General features: G+C 38.1%; 3 protein-coding genes across 9 annotated transcripts in view; 2 read left to right on the forward strand and 1 right to left on the reverse strand.

Moving 5' to 3' along the window:
• Nucleotides 1–4,653: 4,653 nt before the first annotated feature.
• On the reverse strand, nucleotides 4,654–7,022 carry RpS8 (ribosomal protein S8). The gene is made up of 6 exons (XM_028308732.1): nucleotides 6,918–7,022; nucleotides 6,590–6,696; nucleotides 6,307–6,406; nucleotides 6,051–6,226; nucleotides 5,129–5,258; nucleotides 4,654–4,798 (listed from the first exon to the last, which is right to left on the reverse strand). The coding sequence occupies exons 1-6, from the start codon at nucleotides 6,919–6,921 to the stop codon at nucleotides 4,689–4,691; spliced, it is 627 nt and encodes a 208-aa protein (XP_028164533.1). The 5' UTR covers nucleotides 6,922–7,022; the 3' UTR covers nucleotides 4,654–4,688.
• A 1,106-nt stretch (nucleotides 7,023–8,128) lies between these two features.
• mago (mago, exon junction complex subunit) lies at nucleotides 8,129–9,172 on the forward strand. Its single transcript, XM_028308683.1, has 2 exons — nucleotides 8,129–8,628; nucleotides 8,946–9,172. The coding sequence occupies exons 1-2, from the start codon at nucleotides 8,371–8,373 to the stop codon at nucleotides 9,126–9,128; spliced, it is 441 nt and encodes a 146-aa protein (XP_028164484.1). The 5' UTR covers nucleotides 8,129–8,370; the 3' UTR covers nucleotides 9,129–9,172.
• A 1,995-nt stretch (nucleotides 9,173–11,167) lies between these two features.
• pum (pumilio) overlaps nucleotides 11,168–20,748 on the forward strand; it is a 68,805-nt gene continuing 59,224 nt past the window's right edge. For 4 of the 7 annotated variants that reach the window (XM_028308694.1, XM_028308695.1, XM_028308696.1 and 1 more), the window contains exons 1-2: nucleotides 11,827–12,042; nucleotides 12,274–12,768. In XM_028308694.1, the coding sequence (XP_028164495.1) occupies nucleotides 11,827–12,042; nucleotides 12,274–12,768 (711 nt within the window). Of the gene's footprint in view, nucleotides 12,043–12,273; nucleotides 12,769–20,748 lie in introns of all 7 variants that reach the window. The other 3 variants (XM_028308690.1, XM_028308693.1, XM_028308691.1) reach the window with 2 other exon arrangements.

A 20,748-nucleotide genomic window follows, 5' to 3' on the forward strand; every position in this document is an offset into this window, starting at 1 on the left:
TAAATTCACGTGTCCAATAAAACGACGCTTGTTCGAATTAATCTACCTACCTACTTACATCAGTGGTTGTCGATCAAACTGTTATATGACATAGATTAACTCGATCGATCGGTGTTTTTTACTGGACTTAATAGAGTGGTCAAGATGCTGTATTATTTATTGCCATGATAATCCAACTAATATTATAAATGCGAAAGTTTGGATGTCTGGATGTTTGTTACTCTTTCACGCAAAAACTACTGAACGGATTTTGATGAAACTTTACAGTATTATTGTTTATAACCCAGAATAACACATAGGCTATAATTTATGACGATAGGTATGTGACAAACCAAATTTCACGTGGGTAAAGCCGCGGGCAAATTTTGTAATAACAAAAACGGCTAACAGGCACAGTATTATAGTATGTACCTACAAAGGACTTCATCTTCAAGCATAAATTGAATACATTGGAAATGTAGGTAGGTACCTAAAACAAAATGTTGGGTCTACCCGACCGAGAATCAAACCCGGGACCTCGCAACAACATCTATGAACTATGACGCGCCTACAACTTCATTCAGATAATTTTTGATACTTTAGTATTGCTCACATTAAATTAACAGGCTTATTAAAATGGTGGCATACTTAACTGGCATTTTACAAAGTAATAAATACTACATAACTAAATGTTTCAAATTCCGCAGTAGTGATACTCGCGCATTTTGTTGTGATTGCAAAATAGATTTTAAAGTTTATGAAAAGTAAGGTTTATGGTAAATTGATTTTCGGAAGATAGGTTTAGAAAAGCAGGGTTTTCAGAAATTTAGGTTTACCTAAACTCAGGCTTATTGATGTGTTCGGAAAGTTGCATTTTCGAATAAATAATGTTTACGGAAAGTTTCCTCTCCTCGGTGATGGCCAGTGGGCCGGGGGCGTGGGAGTGCCCCCGCCTGCATTGCACAGGTCACCACCACCACGGTCGGACGGGAACAGCTGTGTGCTCCCAGCTGCTACTGTCGCCCCCCCTCCTGGGGAGGCTTGTAGGGCCCGTCGTGTTGGCGGGAAATCGCCGGGAGGGGCTGTGGTAGAGAAGGCTTTGTCCGGCAACCCACAGTTTCCTCCCACTTATGGCGAGTGACGGACCACCGGGGTATTTTTAGTGGGTATGCCTCGTCCTTCTTCCCTTCTGACCCGTAGAACACCAAAGTGGTACACCTCTAGGTGTTCCATGGTTAACTTCTTGTACCCCTGGTTCACCTAGATGTTCCACGGTTCATTTCTTGTACCCCTGGTTCACCTAGGTGTTCTGCTATTCAAAATAATGTACCCGTAGTTCACCTATTTCGTGAAATACAAGTAATAAGAATCCTAACTAATAAAAAAAAACCGTACCAATATTGTCACCGAGGGGTTCAATGCCAAATTAAACCGAGGACTAAACAAAAACACAGTGACAATTAAATTTTTTAGAAAAAAGTGTATCAGTTGAACATGCTGATAAAATTTCTATTACTTACAAAAAGAAAAATATTTCTCGAAAATGATAACTATATTCTCAACATACAAATGCAATTAGTTAATAAGGAAATCACTATAGAGAGTGCATTAAAAAAGCTACGAAGTTAATTAGGCGATTTTTAAATTATTTAGGTATGCGAACCAAGCATTTGACACATGTCTATTAATTTAGAGTATTCACCTCTAGGGTAAAATTTGTTTTCTATCTCTTATTAAATTGTTACATTACCAAAACAGTTTACTTTCTTGTCTTGCCCTCAATATATTTAATTTTATCTTTAACATTTAGTTTTTGAATTATTTAGGATCCTTATTAGGTACCTACTTGTATTTCACGAAATAGGTGAACTAGTACATTATTTTGAGTAGCAGAACACCTAGGTGAACCAGGGGCACAAAAAGTTAACCATGGAACACCTAGGTGTACCACTTTGGTCTTCCACGGGTCAGAAGGGGGTCCTTCCCTCTCGACTTGGTGGTTAGGTTTTTGGTAAGATAGGTTTACCGAAACTTAGGTTTTTGGTAAGATAGGTTTACCGAAACTTAGGTTTTCGGTAAGTTAGGTATAAGTACCCAGCGATATTTTTTGTTTTTGTAATAAAGTTGATGAAAAATAAGTTTTTCAGTAACTTAGGTTTCAAGTTCGGTTTTTGTTTCGGCAAGTTGAGTTGGTATAGGTTTTCAGAAAGATTAGGTACACATTAGCGTAGATACTAAAAAAAAAAACAAGAACACTAAGGAGGGGTCCTGCTAATGTAGATCAAAATACACCTAAGAGTTTGTGAGTACCTATCATTGGTACCTACCAACTATAGACCTTCGGGACATAGGGTCCCGCAGGAACAAANAGAGCCTGCCCACAGAGAGCGAGATAGTGATACATAGGTTGTGCTTCAAGTAGGTATTCTAAGTCTGGCCTCCATTTTTATCTTTAGCTTCATGGGTATACCAACAACATTACATACAAAGTAATTACATGAAAATCTTACATATAGAAGTTTAGTGTGTATGCATGCCAATAACAGGTACACACAGCTTTGGCTAATATACGTCTTAGTTTAAGATTTTACGATTTGGCCACGATATAAATGCATATTAGTGTTAAATTTGACTTATTACTTATTAATCAATAAATTTAAATGAGAAAAATTCAATAAAAATAAAGAAAAGATACCAATTGAAATAATTATAAAATTATTTGTTTTCACCCGGTGTAAACACCCACGGGTGGAATGAAACGGGTTTTTATTGGGTTTTTACCCTCATGTGGGTTTTTACCCGGGTGGAAACCCATCTCTACTTGTGTCCAATTTTGCTGGTTTACACTCAAATATTTTTTGATTTGTTTCACTACTCACTGNTTTTCATGAATTTTCCTATTTTAAAAATGACAATATAAAAAACATAACAAAATGTTTACGTAAGCATAGGGGGAGGGGGTAAGTGCTTTGCTTACTTTTGATGACAAGGGGGGCGGGGGGGTAAAAAATGGTAGGAAATCTGCTTACGTAATACTTGAACGGCCCCCAATGAGTTGGGCGAGATATTTATCATGGAATTGGTTTTTAGCGTGTGTTCCGAGGGCTCACTTTACTAGAGCTTTTATTCTGTACTAGTAGAATATATAAACCCTGTACTCTCAGGGTAGCAATGTGGCTACTTCTGCTAAAATTAAAACCTTACCAAAGAAACTTAGTCTCAAGTTCCAATTTGAACTGTTCCAGTTCCACTGGTGAACTGAGGGCCCATCGTCTGATTGGATTTTCTTTATTTGCAGTAACTGTGCAGAGCTCTTACACGGTAATAATATCATACAGTATTGTAACTTCATATAAACAGACGAATCGAGAACTTTCTTTCGAAATTCAAATCTCGGTATGCGCTCGGTATGCAAAAGTCGGGGGTGTCGCGAATGTGCCGAAAGGACGTCGGTGGCCAAGTGTTAAAATTGACAAAACTGATTGAATTTGACTGACCGTCATTTACGGTCAAATTGGTCAAAAACTATTCAAATTGTCATTTTCAGTCAGTTTGATTTGAAATAAAAATTATATTGTATCGAACCAGCTTTTGCCCACGACTTCGCCCGCCCGAAATTAAAGTAACAGATCATTATGATTATTAAAGTTTCGAAATTATTTAAGTAGTTTTTACTAAATTAAATCTACCAATCACAAAACAACACACATTTTTAACCTATTCCATTCACGAAGTATTTTGTTTGTCTAACTAAATAAAAAATACAATAAAAAGTCTAGATAGAAATTCTAAGTAGGCAGATGTAATTAAACTGGTTACTGTAGGTGGGCAGCCCTATCGCATGTTGTCATACTGTGACGTACCGCGCGACTGTTGACATTTATTTCAAAAATATGGCCGAGTTGGACTACTGTATAGATAGTATTACCGTGGCTCTTATTTTCGTATGTAGCCCTACGATTTACCTCCTAAATATTACCATTCATCAAAATCATCTTATTTGGTCAGATTCAGTAATTTGGCATTTGACATAGTTCATCTGAGGGACTACATTCGGCGAGTTGTAGCGTCCAACTTACAACACCTACAAATTTATCATTCTGGCTACATTTGTTTTAGAGGTTGGAATGGACTAATTATCTGCTATACTCTCGACTCTCTAAAGCACAACATTTATAAAAATTTTGCTGCGGTAATGCACTCCTGCTAAATCTTTATGTATACGAAACCTTCGTTTTCCACAGTGGCCTCTCGAAGGGAACGCACATGACGTCATTTGGCTGAAAAAAGAAAAGAAAGAAAAAGGTTTACCGAAACTTAGGTTTTTGGTAAGATAGGTTTACCGAAACTTAGGTTTTCGGTATGTTAGGTATAAGTACCCAGCGATATTTTTTGTTTTTGTAATAAAGTTGATGAAAAATAAGTTTTTCAGTAACTTAGGTTTCAAGTTCGGTTTTTGTTTCGGCAAGTTGAGTTGGTATAGATTTTCACAAAGATTAGGTACACATTAGCGTAGATACTAAAAAAAAACAAGAACGCTAATGAGGGGTCCTGCTAATGTAGATCAAAATACACCTAAGAGTTTGTGAGTACCTACCAACTATAGACCTTCGGGACATAGGGAACAAAGAATTTGCAAAACTAGGGTAAAAGTGTAAAAAATAAAAGATGGTATTGTGTTTTTATGGTTTATTTATAAGTTTACATCTTTACTTAGCCCTCTTGGATTTGATCTTTCTCAGGTAGAATTCCAGCTCCTTACCCTCTAGAACGTAGCCATCAGCGCGGCCGCACTGGCCCGGCCGACTTGCGACACACGCTGGAAAAGACAAAATAAACACTTGATCAAGTATTCCAAGCATAATAACAATAGAGCTAGAAAGGAATTGATCAGAGTAACTATGACAGTTGGATCATACAACTGCAAGACTGTTCCCAAAACGGTCCCAGTCTATAACGCAGTCTCAAAACTTCTCGATTTCATCATTAAAATATCTATACTTTATAAAACACGTTTATTTAGACATGTCCCCCGACACAATGTACAATTAATGTTATGTATGAAAGACTAAGTTGTGAGGTGCATATCTCATGATTTACTTGCATATTAAGTGTTAAAAAGTGTTGAATAAGAGGCTTCAATACATACCTAACAGACGTCCTGTGTGGAATTGCTCTTCCAAAGCAGCTTCAACCTTGGAGAGACGTTGCCTTGACAAGTACTTCTTGGCAGTCTTCTTGCTGCGCTTTTTGTTGATGATGGCTTCCTCAGCCTCAGTCTGAAAAACAATTCATGGTTTATTACAGACTCTGGGAAGCTATTCAAAATTAAATGAAGAGGTTTTCAGATATTTACATCATAATCACAGCTAAGTTTCATATGACACGCATTGAAAATCATCAGCAAGCAACAGATTAATTACAACACCCCACTTCTACGGTTTACCACTACATTTAATAACTTGATTTTGTTTTAAAANTTTGAAAATTTAACAAAAATATCCTGGGGCATTCTGATAATAAATCCAATATCTGTATTATATTTCTTAAATATTTATTTATTTATTCATGAATAGAACGGTAGTACCAATTACACTATTCAAACAAGACGTAACAAAGTTCAGAATAACATTTAATCTAATTTAAAAAAAATAGTAATGAACTTCATCACTTGTGTTACTTTTAAAAATTATGTTTGATACAGAAACAGTAATTATGCCCATAAAATTAGTTTCTGAAAAATATATTTCCTGGAAAATACCATGTGATAATAATTACAAATTATATGAATCTATAACAATATGAGTGAAAAGTTTCAACTGACTAGATGTTTTGAATGCACTTGATATTCATTTTAATGCAATAACAACATCTACAGACATAGTAAAATCTTAATAACAGTAAATCTGCACCACTTTATCCTACATTTTACATTTCAGAAACAGAAAAGTAGGTTTGAAAAATACCATGTGATAATACAAATAGGCCCTAGAAGCCTTTTTGTATAATCGCATGGTAGGTATATTTACATTCTACATAGAAAATAATATTTGTGTTTATAAAATACTCACAAGCTTGGCTCCCTTCTTCCTACCCAAAGGTAGAAGATAGTGGGACTCATACCACTGCCTGAATGGGGTGGCATCCACGACAACAATAGCATTCTTCACCAGGGTCTTGGTACGGACTAACTCATTGTTGGATGCATTGTACACAACATCAATGATACGGGACTTGCGGGTGGCGCCTGAAAATTAAACAACACAAATTATTTGTATAGGTTGAATGATAATAATATATTCAAAACAGTATTCAAAAGATCCTTACATTCTGATCCCCATGAGAAGTTACCAGTGTCGAGACGCAGTGCTCGGTACTTGGTATTGCCACCGCGCGATCGCACAGAGTGGATACGTTGTGGTCCAAGCTGAAAGAAGTGAAAGAACATGGCATTATAACCTATAAACTGACAAGTACATCATCAGATGTTTACAATATATGCCGACATTACAGGACAATAACCTTGGCTAGTCGTTACCAATTGCACGTGCTGTTTTTACTATCTTATGAAGTTTGTAATGAGGTTGGTGAAGAAAATTTGTCTACTTACTTTGGTGTTGGCGGCTGGGCGACCCAACTCATACTTCCTCTTCTTGCGGATGGGCGCACGTTTGCCACCCGTAGCCCTCCGCTTATGCCAATGGTCACGACTGATACCTAAACAGAGGAAAAATATGACTTACGATACTTCACAGAAAATCACTTTGCCGACATTTACTTCACACACTCAAGTACTTTCTTAGTGGTCACCACTAAAATAAAGCCGTATTCATTTATAAACAACAATGCACTTTTGAATCTAGGACAAAATCAAGAAATCTGTAATATTATAAGTAAGATTAACCACGATTTTAACTACAAAAATAATGTTCACTCACCCATCTTGACTGGGCCGAAATGGAAAAGATATTTTGACAGATGGAACTACTATACCTCTACTTCTGTAGTCTATGGTTCGTAGTCTGTATTGCGACTATTACTTTTTTTCAAACGGGTTTTTTACTAAAATCCGTTATTATATTGTACAAATGCGAAAAAATATATTTTCTTCGAAAGTTTTTGTAATATATTGCAATCAGTAGATAATCTTTCGAAGACATTAATTTTTTCTACGCTAACAGAAAGTCAAGGATCGCTTATAAAGGGCGCCCTTTTTCAAAGAAAATCTTCACTTTACGCTATATCTTCTTAAATGTTAAAGTAAATCATAATTGTGCTTAGAATAATCACAAAACTTTCACTTAATTTAAGCAAAACCACAAAATTGTTTTCTCACAGTAACCACGAAGTGAGCCGAAAACTGATAAAACAAAAAACTACAAAATTATACGTCACTTTTTTCAAATTTTGTTTTATGTCATAAAAGAAGGTCGCAAGGTACATACTAAGGTGTAATCACAAATCACAACATTTTGCAAAGGAGACATTATAGATTTTCTAATCTTGGCTTGGAAACATAGCTTGGAACTATTAAATTAAAAGTTTTATATGGCCACCGACAACCGAGGTATCATAGTGAGTCAAACAAAGCCAAAGCTCTCTTTATTGGTTCTCATCAGATCTTAGCTAGTCTGTTTAAAAAATCTGGTATGTAAGGAATACCCGTAATATAATAGTAAAGAACATACAAAACAAAGGTTTCTTGGAGTTTCACCTACTTAACGAAAGTAATTACATTACATTTGTACATGTCATTTGTATAACTACTGCTTAGCGCGCGTGTAGGTTCTTATTGCCAGAGGTTAGAATTGATTTACCCAACGCAAAACCCCCTTTCCTTCTACTTTTCCATGTTTTTGTTACACAAATTCACCCAAGAAGTAAGAACCTTCTCCAGTTTTTACCTCTATTTACCTCTTACAAAGTTTTTCTTATGGGTTAAAATTGTCTATGATAGTTTTTTTTTTGGCTATAAAATCCATACTCCGAGGCCGTACATAAAATGTCGGATTCAAATCGATATTATTTTCGATTACAATACGAAGCACCCCTCTCTAGTTTCGATATCCCTTCCCGACTCTATGCTTCCCGCGTCCTATCCTACCACGATTGTATAGCATTTGGCGACTAAAAGAACTGAAACCATTGACCAATAGATGTGATGGAAGTATTATTTTTTTCATTCCTATTGGTTGCTTAATTTGGACAACTGCATTGCCACGCGCAATGAAACCATAGTTTGGCTATAGTAGCGGTCTCTTGTCACTTTTGTGAGGTTATGCTTGTTTGTGCACCAAATTTAACAGCAGCAAAATAAATAATTACTATTGCCTTGCAGCGAATTACCATCAACCATTATTTTATTGATGTTTCTGTAGTGCTCAAGTTATAATGTCGACTGATTTTTATATACGCTACTATGTTGGTCATAAGGGAAAGTTTGGTCATGAATTTCTTGAATTCGAGTTCCGGCCTGATGGAAAGTTACGTTACGCGAATAATTCTAACTACAAGAACGATACGATGATTCGCAAAGAAGCGTATGTACATCCTTGTGTGATGGAAGAACTAAAGCGTATCATTTTGGATTCTGAAATAATGCATGAAGATGATCGCTTGTGGCCACAACCAGATCGTGTTGGAAGGCAGGCAAGTTTCAGCATTGAATTTATTAGTTTCGTAACTAGATAATAAACGCCCAATACAGATTTCTATTACCTATTTATTAGTACTCATTCAAACGTAACACTTCAAACTTTTACTTTGCTTTTTAGTATGAATATTGAACTAACCTTATTTTTGTCTTGATTTTCGAGCTCTAAGTTTATTTAATAGCTTACTAATTATTTTTCATAGATTGTAAGTTAATAATGTCCAATCTAGGCCACTTAGTAATTAAGAAAGAGCCTTTGAATCTCACTCACAGAATATCTGGATGTATATTATCATGATATTATCTGTTTCAGGAACTGGAGATAGTAATTGGCGAGGAACATATTTCATTCACTACATCTAAAACTGGATCATTGGTGGATGTAAACCAATCACGAGATCCTGAAGGACTGCGCTGTTTTTACTACCTTGTTCAAGATCTCAAGTGCTTAGTTTTCTCTCTCATCGGTCTGCACTTTAAGATTAAGCCTATATAAGATTTGTAAGATTAAAATAAAATAATACCATTTTCACACATGAGCATTTTGGCTATTATTTTAATCATTATCATATAATATGTTATATTTTGCTAATGAGCAAAATTATTTCTAAAGTAAAAAAACCATGGCTTGAACATCTACATAAATGTTTGAAACCAGTTAAAACGAAAAGATAATTGGGTAAAAACTTCCTTTTCTTAATTATCTAAGTATGTACTAGCTTTCCGCCCGCGGCTTCGCCCGCGTGGAATTTTGTCTGTCACAGAAAAACTTTATCGCGCGCGTCCCTGTTTCAAAAACCGGGATAAAAACTATCCTATGTCCGTTCCCAGGACTCAAAACTATCTCTATGCCAAATTTCATCAAAATCGGTTCAGTGGTTTAGGCATGAAAGAGAGACAGACAGAGTTACTTTCGCATTTATAATATTAGTATAGAATAAAGAATATGTCCGGGATCTTATTAGTGATTGCTGTATATTCTTCACATTTTTAACCGACTGTAAAAAAGAAGAGGTTCTCGTTTTTTGAAATCATAAAATCAAATAGACCATGTATATTCATTTCGAACGTTTTTTAAATTATCTGTGGGTCTTCAGTTTGCTATGAATGAGACTAGCTGTGCTCGCGACTCCGTACGCGTGAAAATAGTTTGAATATTTTTTCCGCAACATTTTTCATTAATGCTCTGCTCTTATTAAAGACTAAACAACAGAGTACAAGCATCAAAATGGCATCAAGTATTAAAACGGAGTAGTTCCTGAGATTAATCGAAACTATAGATTCTTTTATTTTGGTGCGGGGTTCGGACGTTTCTCCTAGCGACTCCAGGGATACTATAGTAATACCACAGTTAGACTATTTTATTCAATTGTCTCAATCGAGGAGAATCGAACCCAACCCCAGCTTGAGTACTCTTGCGCGTGTGAACTCACCCTTACCCAGCCATCAGTAATATTATTGAGCGACGTGAATCACTGAAAAGCTGAGTAAAGCTAAGCGTCCACCTGTCCGCATCGTACGCATCGCACATCCCATACGATGTGTTTTGTACGATGCGTCGTCCGTTGCGTACGATACCGACAAGTGGACGATTAGCTTAAGAATCTAGACTAGAGCTTACCTAAGTAGTATTTTAAAATTTGTCTCTTTGAATATGTATGGACTTTACATAGGCTCACTCTCGTGGCTCGTGGCAAACAAAAACAAATAATTAGGTACATAGGTTTTAATAACTCAGTCTTGGTTGGTAATGGGTTACCTACGCCATATCGAATGACAAATGATCGAAAATCAAAATATCGAATACGTTTCATCGAACGATCAAAATATCGAATGCTCAAAATATCGAACCTTCAGAATATCGAACGATCAAAATATCGAAAGTCGATATAGACGTTTTTATTAAATTTCATCACGCATCATTTCTGAACTTTCCTTTTTGGGACAGGCTAGGCTTATAATTGGTCCCCACCTGTCCCCACGGACATTATTCTCAAAATTCATAAACTTGAAGAAATGATGCGTGATGAAATTTAATAAAAACGTCTATATCGACTTTCGATATTTTGATCGTTCGATATTCAGAACGTTCGATATTTTGAGCATTCGATATTTTGATCGTTCGATGAAACGTATTCGATATTTTGATTTTCGATCATTTGTCATTCGATATGGCGTAGGTATAACCCGTTGGTGTTTCCTATGTATTACTTTTCTCTATGCGTTGGTGGGTGATGATGAACCCGTCGACGAACCACATACACATTTATTACTGTAAATAGGTACCATACCGCAGCCGCAACATAGCAATTAAGCCGAGTCCACACATGATGTGCTTGCTTTGAGCTTACATGTAAAAAATAATAAGGGTACCTAATTTTTTTTTTTTTTTTTTTCTTGGCTTTNGCAACTTTATTAAGTATCATAACATTTGAGAAAATTAATACAGTACTTTTTTTTTTGAAAAAAATATTGTAAAAAAACAGTAAAATCAGCGTACGACGGAACGTAGGCTTATATTTTGTGTTTAGCTTTGCGCGTTGCGCGCGCATAGCATCTGCCGGACCGACCGATTATGGCGGACGGGGAGTGAAGAATGATTGTCGTCTTTTTTAAATCGGAAAGGATCGACATTAGCCAATGGCATAAACCGGGTTTTTTGTAAAATCTGTACATTGTAAATAGTTCTGTGTACATATAGTAATTATATTTGTGCTCGTTTTGTTTAGAAATTGTGTGAATAGTGTATTATTTTGAGTGTTTATTCTGTTTAATCTGGACGCCGACAAATAGCTAAACCTTGATGTTAGTATACTGGCATACCAAACACAACTTCTAAATTTGAAAATCCTGTACAATTAGTTCCCCTGAAAGCATCGATTTCTCTTCTCACCTTTGTGTTTCGATCCGTCAAGGAGACGGTTGCACTTGCATTATTTTGGTTGTCCATAGCGGCTGTCATCGTGTTTCAATAAATCTATTTAACTGTCATTACAAGACAAAAGGACTGCTGTAGTCGCTAAATTGCTTCGATGCTGAGATCTGCTCATCGTTAAATAGTTTTCTGATCATGTAAATCGATTGAGCTATACGTCTCAGCTCGATTAGTGTTGAAGTAGTGCTACAATCTAAACAAAGAAGATAGTTGAAGATTTTGTTTGTCGTTGTGAAGTATCAAAGTGTAGTGAAACTGAATGCTCGAGCCTCACGGTAGCCCAATGAAGTGGCCGGGTTCGGGAGCTGAAGAAGAGGCGGGCGAAGCTGGGTTGCAAAGCGCTCGCGCCTCACAGACTCGCGCTCAGGACGATGCCGCCGTTCATTACGTATTCCAACGAGAATCCCAAGAAGCTGAATTGCCTTCTCTAACTCCTAAACAACGTTGGGCGGTCGGTGATGATACAATTGTAGAGGTTAGTAACACAGTACAGTTTTAAAGGCTCTTTTCTGTGACGCCCTTGTATTTATGTACAAACATAACCTAACATTTGCAAGTTTACTTTGACTCAATGTAAATGTCATGTTTTATTTGTTAGAAGACTACAAAAATCTAGATTTATACAATTGATTATCTTTTGTATTGACTATTATTTAGTTAACAATAGAGAACAACTTTTTTTAGACTCCTCTTTACTATTTTTCAGAATCAAGATAAATGGAAGAATCCTACTCCAATGAATATGAATAATATGCAACAAGGTGCAGTGCAACTGAAAAATTCCCAGACTAATCAGCAACAGTTCATAAATCAAGCTATTGCTTCCTCAGTGGGAACCTTGGCGATAAACCCTTCGGTTATTGGAAATCATCAGGCTCATTTGGCTACAAATATGGTTCATACTCAACTTGCGCCATTGCAAAACCATACTTTGGGAAACAATTTGACAATTCAAAACAGTGCAATGATGCTTCCACCTCTTCAAGGAATGCAGAATCCTCCCCAGCTAGGACAGCAGGGATTATATGACATACATCAACACCCTGGGACTCCAATGCAGGCCATGAATGGTATTGGGAAAAGTGCAGAACACCTCATGTATCTGAGTCAAGCTGGAATGCTTGCACCGGGGACTAACCAGTTCCTGCAGCAAGGCCAAAATCAGCTCGGGCTAACTCCTGTTGCAGCCATCAGAAACCAGGTAAGCTTTATCACACAATACTTGATTTTTATCTGTTAGTTACCTGCATAGTGACACAACAAATGAGCTTTTGTCTAAGAAAAAAGTAATTTATTCCAATATTGAAATTATACGTAAAGGTTAAGAAACCTTCATGTCGTATTGGTTGTGACCAACATATTTGTCACATATTTATGTAATAACATACATATAAAGAGGTAAATTTTTCATTTGTTTAAACATTATGTTTGTGATTGAGAGAAGACCCAGTGCTGATTTTGTTTTTTTTTAAATAATGGAGGACCATGCAGTGATTCACTGTTACTGCACCATCAACATATTCTTGGAATAATCTTAATCATATGGCTTTATCTGAATGTTGTATTTAATGAATATTTATTTATCTGCCTAATCTACATAATCAGCTGTTTACAAGTTTTTGACAGTTTTCTATTGAGATTTTGTTAAATTGTAAGGGGTAATCTCAGGATCTACTGAACCGATTAAAAAAATTATTTCACCAATAGAAAGCCACATTATTGCTGAGTGTTATAGGTTATAATATAAAAAATCGAAAAATTCCACGCAGGCGAAGCCGCTATCTAATAAACAATTATTATGATACCAATGAAAATACCATCTGAATTTGAAATAGAGGTATAAATTTTACACCTCTAAACTGTCAAGCCATGTATTCATTAGGCAACATTTATAAACAGTCCATAAACATAGGTGATGAAACATTGTTTATGATACATGTTTCCGTGCTCTCGATATTAGTGGAGTGGAGAGCAATTGTGGACGGCCAAGTTTCAGAAATCTGTGTTTATGGTAAACTTGTTTCACACTAGTCATAAACAATTTATCAACAAATGTTGCCTAATGAATACATGGCTTCAGCATTTAATGCTATAGTAAGTTTGGTTTATTACACTACTAGCAGCCGCCCACGACTTCTTATGCGTGGATCCCGTTTTACCCTCTTAGGGGTTGAATTTCCAAAATCCCGTCTTAGAGAGCACCTACGTTCTACACTTGCGAGCAAAAGTATGGAATCACTTACATGAATTTGTTTCCACGCGATCTTGTGTACAAACCAATTTGTTAGTAACAAAAAAAATAGCACCATTTTAAAGATTAAACTTTTAACTTTAAATTGATACCAAATTCATTTAAATCATACCAGTATTTAAAAAGATATCCCGGCTGATGTAAAGAAGTAAGGAAAAAGACATGTATCAACTGTTTGATACGTCGCGAGTTGCGGCCTATTTACCCCCCATAAAAGCAAGTGTTTTCGGATTTTTGCTTCCACACGTTGATCCATACACATCTCCGCTTCTTTTGACACTTTACCTGGGATTCTACACCTTCAGAAGCAGCACAAATCGTTGCACTATTGCAAGAAGGGCTCAGCCAGAGGGCTGTCGCACGTCAGCTCCACATAAGCCAGTCCTGGGTTTCGAAAGTTTTAAGACGCTTAATGATGGAGTCAGGAGGCGGCCATAGGAACTCCTAAATGAAACGGCGGAATCGCATCGAATTTGGGGTTGTTGGAACCAAGGCTCTGAGATTGAGATACTATAGACTAATAGCTGGTGAACGCCAGACCAACGTCATTTTATAATAGCTGAAAGTTTGTCAGCGTATTCTCCCAATATAGGTTAGAATGTTGGTGGATTATGAAGTTTGGGTCATCGTGGCTTTGGCAGCTATCCTAAAAAACTGTCTGGCAAGGAGTTGGAACTCTCAAAATTGTCTGGCTAAAAAGAGGAATAAATTCCATGCGAGATACAAGCTTTCGAAATTATCTGAACCTTGCATACAATTATTTTTTTCGTTTTATTATAATGTGTTAACGGATTAACGATTAACGTTAACTTGCGTTAAATCTTGCTAAATGTAACGTTTTAACGTTTAACGAAGTTAATTTTTTTATTAACGGTTTAACGATTAACGAAGTTAACTATTTTATTAACGGTGCCCAGCTATGCAATTATTATGATACCAATGAAAATACCATCTGAATTTGAAATAGAGGTATAAATTTTACACCTCTAAACTGTCAAGCCATGTATTCATTAGGCAACATTTATAAACAGTCCATAAACATAGGTGATGAAACATTGTTTATGATACATGTTGCCGTGCTCTCGATATGAGTGGAGTGGAGAGCAATTTTGGACGGCCAAGTTTCAGAAATCTGTGTTTATGGTAAACTTGTTTCACACTACTCATAAACAGTTTATCAACAAATGTTGCCTAATGAATACATGGCTTCAGCATTTAATGCTATAGTAAGTTTGGTTTATTACACTACTAGCGGCCGCCCACGACTTCTTATGCGTGGATCCCGTTTTACCCTCTTAGGGGTTGAATTTCCAAAATCCCGTCTTATAGAGCACCTACGTTCTATAAGAAACCCCTATGCAAAATTTGAGACTCTTAGCACTTGTAGTTCCTGAGATTTCGTGATGACTGAGTCAGTCAGTGACCTTTCGCTTTTATAGGGCTAGGATATTTATAGACTAGGGCTTGAATACCGGAATTCCGGAATTTCGGATAGTTTTTTTCCGATATTTCAATTCCGGAACTGAAGCCAATATCGTATTCCGATATTGAAATTTTTCATAAATTATTGTAAGTTTTCAAAACGTTAAAGTATCAAAAGAGGTCTTTAGATAAGGAAGTCCTTGAGATATGTATTCGCAACTTTATTTCTAATAATATTAAAGAGGCAATAGAACGGAACCAAAGCTCCAAAATGTTCGCTAGAGACAACTCTAATGGGCGAAGCCAGCTGAAGACAGCGGATGATAGTATAAATAAATTCAACAAAAGCTGAGGGTTCTGGGTGAGATCGAAAAGTTTTTATGGACAGCTATATTATACCTCGGTCACCAAACCTGTTAATAGCTCAGCCACAGGACAGTTCCAAGAGCTAAGCTAACTCGACACTATACCGAAGATATCCCGGACATCAGCCCATACGAGATTAGGATGGCTCTCAAACAGAACAACAAGGCACCGGGTGATGACGAAATAAACTCGGAGCTTCTGAACGCGGCGGGTGATAAGTCGATACTGAAAGTCCTTCAGAGACTGTAACTCCGTCTTACTGCCAGAGGCACGGAACAAATGCTTGGTGGTGTTTTTCTTTAAGAAAGGGGTAAAAGCCTTATTAAGGAATTACAGACCCATCTGGGTTCTGACTTGTCTACAAGCTGTTTTTGAGAGCCATCACGAATAGTCTCGCGCGTAGGTTCGATGACTTATAGCCTCTCGAGGTAGCCGGTTATCGAAAAGTTTACACTACCATATACCGCATCTATACGCTACGGCAGGTTATACAGAAGTCCGAAGAGTCTAACTTGCCTGTATGCCTGGCGTTCTTAGACTATGAGAAGGTCTTTGAGCCTGGCTGAGCACGAGAGCGATTCCTCTGCAGCGAGCTGTGACTGTGAGGCAGGGAGATGTAATAATACATCGAATTGAACTCGACTGGACAGCTTTCGGGAAACTACGTCATAATATATTTTCGAGCAAAACACCTCAGTGCCTTAAGACGCAAGTTTACAATCAGCGTGTGTTACTAGTAGTGATGACATACGGTTCGGAAACGTGGCCTCTTACTATAGGCCTTATAATAAGCTCAAAGTTGCACACCATGGTATGGAGAGTGCTATGCTCGGTGTTTTTTTCGAGATTGAACCAGAAATGAGGAGATTCGTAAACGAACTTTTCGCCTGACATAATTATAGCGATCGGATTATCAAGCTAAAGTGGTAATGGGCAGGGAACATAGTACGTAGAACAGACGGCCGATGGGGCAAAGTTCTGAAGTGGAGGCGACATACGTGTACGTATTTGTCGGAATGCGCTTTTTTTTAACTAATTCCGGAACTAGAACAGGAATTCTGGAGTTGAGTGCTCAATATCGGAAATCAGTTCCGGAATTGAAAACTATCCGATATTGCAAGCCCTAATATAGACTAACTGTGCCCGCGACTTCTTACGCGTGAAAATAGAATAATATTTCCAGTTTTTTGTGACTTTGCCCCTATTGACTGTAGGGTGTAGCCTCCCTCGATAAATGGGCTATCCAACATAAAAATATTATAAATATATTTTTTTTAAATTGGACCAGTAGCTCCTGAGATTAGCGCGTTAAATCAAATCAAACAAACTCTTCAGCTTTATAATATTGTATGTATAGATTTTGTATTAAAAAAACAAGGTTTGGTCGATGGCCGCCTCAAAAAAACAAAAAGACGCCACATCCCATAACTTAATCTGGCATTGCTATTTGCCCACACGCTAAAGTTACGTCACCCTTATTTAACGCCTTTCGCCGGGTATTTTTGGATATTATAGAGATCTCCTTAGTTCTAGTCTACCTTTCTTTTTACGTCAGGAAATGCTTTCTCACTAGCCGTCACGAGTCTCAACTTCCTACCAGAAGGGCGGGGCCTTAATTTTCTTTTTTAACGTCTGGAAATTGGAAATGCTTCAAGTGCTTCACTGATCAATAGTGACGGCCAGTAGGATATGATGTGGGTGGGACTCTCCTCACCTCTCACTAAAGGGTCTACCCACTAAAACCCAAAAGTGTCCACCGGAGCCGCAAGTTATTGTCCCAACTTGGACATTCGTCCGCAGCTCCGTCTCAGGCTAGAGTCTCGCGCTCCAGCGAGCCTCTACGGCTTCGAGGGGTCCCCCATTCTCCTACGCCAATTGTTTTTTATAGAGGTTTTCTTGTGGTCCTGTTGTAACCGCCATAGCGGGTTACGGTCTGCTCTATGCCGCTCCTCAGTCAGCTCTACTGATCAGATGAGTACCGAGAGCGACCTTCTCTAAAGAATGGGCCCGGGCAAACACACCGCCGCCTGTAGGGGTTTTTAAAGATGTCCCCTGCTTCGCGGCCCAGGAAAATGTCCCGACAGCCACGGGTTGCCCGACAGGCTGACTACCACGCACTAAGTTTTTGTCCGCGCCGGTAGAACGGTACCCCACCACGAATGGGGTGCGTCCCCCTATCCGCAACCCGGGAACGCGTCCGATAGCAGACCCAAAACTGCACTAGAAAGAAGGGCGAGGCCAGTGTCCTCCAGAACCCAATCAAACAGCCACGGATTATTGTCTTAACTTGGACAGTTGCAGCTCCGTTTCAGGATATAGCTTGCTCTCGAGTGAGCCACTCCGGCTTCGAGGGGACCACGATTCCCTTCCTGCCGCGTGGTTATTTTTATTGCGGTTTTCTACTCGTGGTCCTGGTGACACTTACCCTCTGCCCATAGCGGGCTATGGTCGGCTCTATGCCGCTGCTCAGCTCAGCTCTGCTGTTCAGAGAAGTACCGAGAGCGGCCCATCAAAGAATGGGTCCGGGAAAACACTCCATCAGCTTTTTAAAGATTTACAAACTTTAATCCCCTCTATTACCTTTTAGGATTTGTTGCTAAGCGTTTTATGAACCAAAGACAGACATACAGAGTTTCGCATTTTTAAATATTAGCCAGAAAAGTAATATCGCATTCGCAATGTGAGTCAGCATTTACCTGATATTAAATTAGAAATATCAACTTTTTTTTTATCATCAACCCCTCCCTTTCTAGGTTATTCCACTAATCTCCATAGATTTGCCCTATCAATGACGGATTGCAATGCTAATGGGGATTTGTAGAATAACTTCCCTTCCTTTTACGTACTAAATCGTATTTTCTTGGGAAAGAAGGACATCAGATGTCATACATATAAAAACTATAATATTCATTGTGTGCGCCCATCCATGCCTCTTTGTCGAGCTCTTGGTTCTGTGATAATAAACTTAACCTGTCTGTATCCGTCGTAACCTGTCCGGACTCTTCCATATTCAATATTATAAATTCGAATGTAAGTAATGTAACACCGATTTTGGTGAAACTTGCTACAGAGATATTTTGGATTGAGCAGTGCCACCTTCTCGCAGTAGCGATGCCTACTGCAACGGGACCCAGCATTTATGACCCACGGTGAAAAATGCCACGACCCTGGTTTTTTGTCTCTTGCCGAGTAGGAGCCATGGACGGACAATATGGACGGAAGAATTTAAGATGGAAACAAGGACATACGCGATAGTTTTTCTTGTGACAGATCGATATTCACGCGCGAAGCCGCGGGCAAAAGCCAGTATTGTTTTAGATTAAAGAAGCAGGAAGTATCATTGCATTACTGGATTATGTTGGACGTTCAGCAAACCACAAGAATGAAGTATAAAATGGCAAACAGTCTGTAGTCCACAGTGTAAAAGAACCATTGGCGACAAAAATCAAGTGGAGTTTGCATTGTTTGTGTGGCCAGTGCAGAATAGGATGGCCATCTTTCGGATAAACGGGAAGTCCGTAAATAAGTGCTAGAAGCCGTTAGGTTTAGGTATGAGTATAATATCGAGAGTTGGCTGTGGGAGTGCTGGGAGTAGCCAATATCAATGGGTTTGGAAATTATGCATTCTCGACGGAGACCAATAGGAAAATAATGCTCGGCAGTCGGCGCTTTTCAAGATTTCTTTAGTAAGAGAAGATGCTTTGAAGGGGCAGCAACCGTCCTCATGCAATAATTTTATCATCATCATTTCAGCCATACGACGTCCACTGCTGAATATAGGCCTCCCCCAATGCTTTCCAGATTGGTAGTGGCCTGCGTCCAGCGCTTTCCTGCTACCTTTATGATGTCGTCGGTCCACCTTGTGGGTGGACGTCTCACGCTGCGTTTTCCGGTACGCGGCCTCCATTCCAGAACCTTGTTGCCCCATCGGCCGTCAGTTCTGCTCTGCGTACTATGTATCCTGCCCATTGCCACTTCAGCTTGCTAATCCGTCGGGCTATGTCAGCGACTTTAGCTCGTTTACGGATCTCCTCATTTCTGATTCGATCTCGTAAAGAAACACCGAGCATAGCCCTCTCCATAGCACGTTGTGCAACTTTGAGCTTCTGTATAAGGCCTATAGTGAGAGGCCACGTTTCAGAGCCATAAGTCATCACTGGTAAGTACTGGTAACACACATTGGTTGTAGACCTTCGTCTTCAGGCACTGAGGTATTTTAGACGAAAAGATGCAACAATTTATGAGGGTAGAATTTGGATGGCCGGAATCCATCATAGCATCGCTTTACACGTGTACCTAAGCTAGTACTAGTCCTATTACCTACTTGTTATAGATAACATGAAATGTTAAAAATATGACCAGTTTGCAGTTAATAAAATCCTGTTTGCAGGACGACATCGAGATTTTCATGTCAGTAAACTGACTGATTCAGTCTGAGTCTGCACAACGTAGGCACTTTGTGTCTTTTGTAGCTTACAGACAGTAAGTCGCTAAAACATCTCTTATTTTCATAATCAACATGAAATCGGCCACTACCTGAGCAGACGTAGACGCTTTTTAGGGTTCCGTAGCCAAATTGCAAAAACGGAACCCTTATAGATTCGTCATGTCTGTCTGTCTGCTTAGTTGTTAACGAAGCGTTGAAAGGCGCGCCCGGAGCGAATTAGGTCTAACGCTCATTGCAAACGTTGTGATAGGGATAGAGACATGAGATTTTTGGTTTTAAAAAGGTAATTAGGTAATTACGATAGAGAATAACACAAACACAAAGTAATAAAAACCACCTGTAATATGGTATGGGCATTATGTATTTGGAAAAAAATATCAAATAACCAAAAAAACACGAATTAAAATAACAGATTTTTCTTGCCATTTTCTGGGTATTTTATTAGTATTGCCTGATATTTAACTTTATTACTGTTTTTATTTTATCAGGATATACCTCTTAGTTTAAAAGTTAATAATTGAAAGAAAAAAAAATACTCAAATATTTTTGACATGGTTTATTTCGATAAAAATAGGTCTAGTTTCACCTATTTTCATATTATGCACTTTATCAAGACTCACATTGTATAAAAATGTTTATAGCCTGACCAGGAACATAAAAACCCTCGCCATGTTGCGGAAAACTAATGGTACTAA

Source organism: Ostrinia furnacalis, unplaced genomic scaffold, assembly GCF_004193835.3.
Source record: "Ostrinia furnacalis isolate ACB-3 unplaced genomic scaffold, ASM419383v2 OfSCF2491, whole genome shotgun sequence".
NCBI lineage: Eukaryota > Metazoa > Arthropoda > Insecta > Lepidoptera > Crambidae > Ostrinia > Ostrinia furnacalis.

Coding starts and splice junctions, on each gene's coding strand:
- RpS8 (XM_028308732.1), bottom strand. Junction 6,407..6,589: donor GCCCAGCCGCCAACACCAAA/GTAAGTAGACAA, acceptor CACTTCTTTCAG/CTTGGACCACAACGTATCCA. Junction 4,799..5,128: donor CCACACAGGACGTCTGTTAG/GTATGTATTGAA, acceptor TGTCTTTTCCAG/CGTGTGTCGCAAGTCGGCCG.
- mago (XM_028308683.1), top strand. CDS start 8,371: ATGTCGACTGATTTTTATATACGCTACTATGTTGGTCATAAGGGAAAG. Junction 8,629..8,945: donor CAGATCGTGTTGGAAGGCAG/GCAAGTTTCAGC, acceptor TATCTGTTTCAG/GAACTGGAGATAGTAATTGG.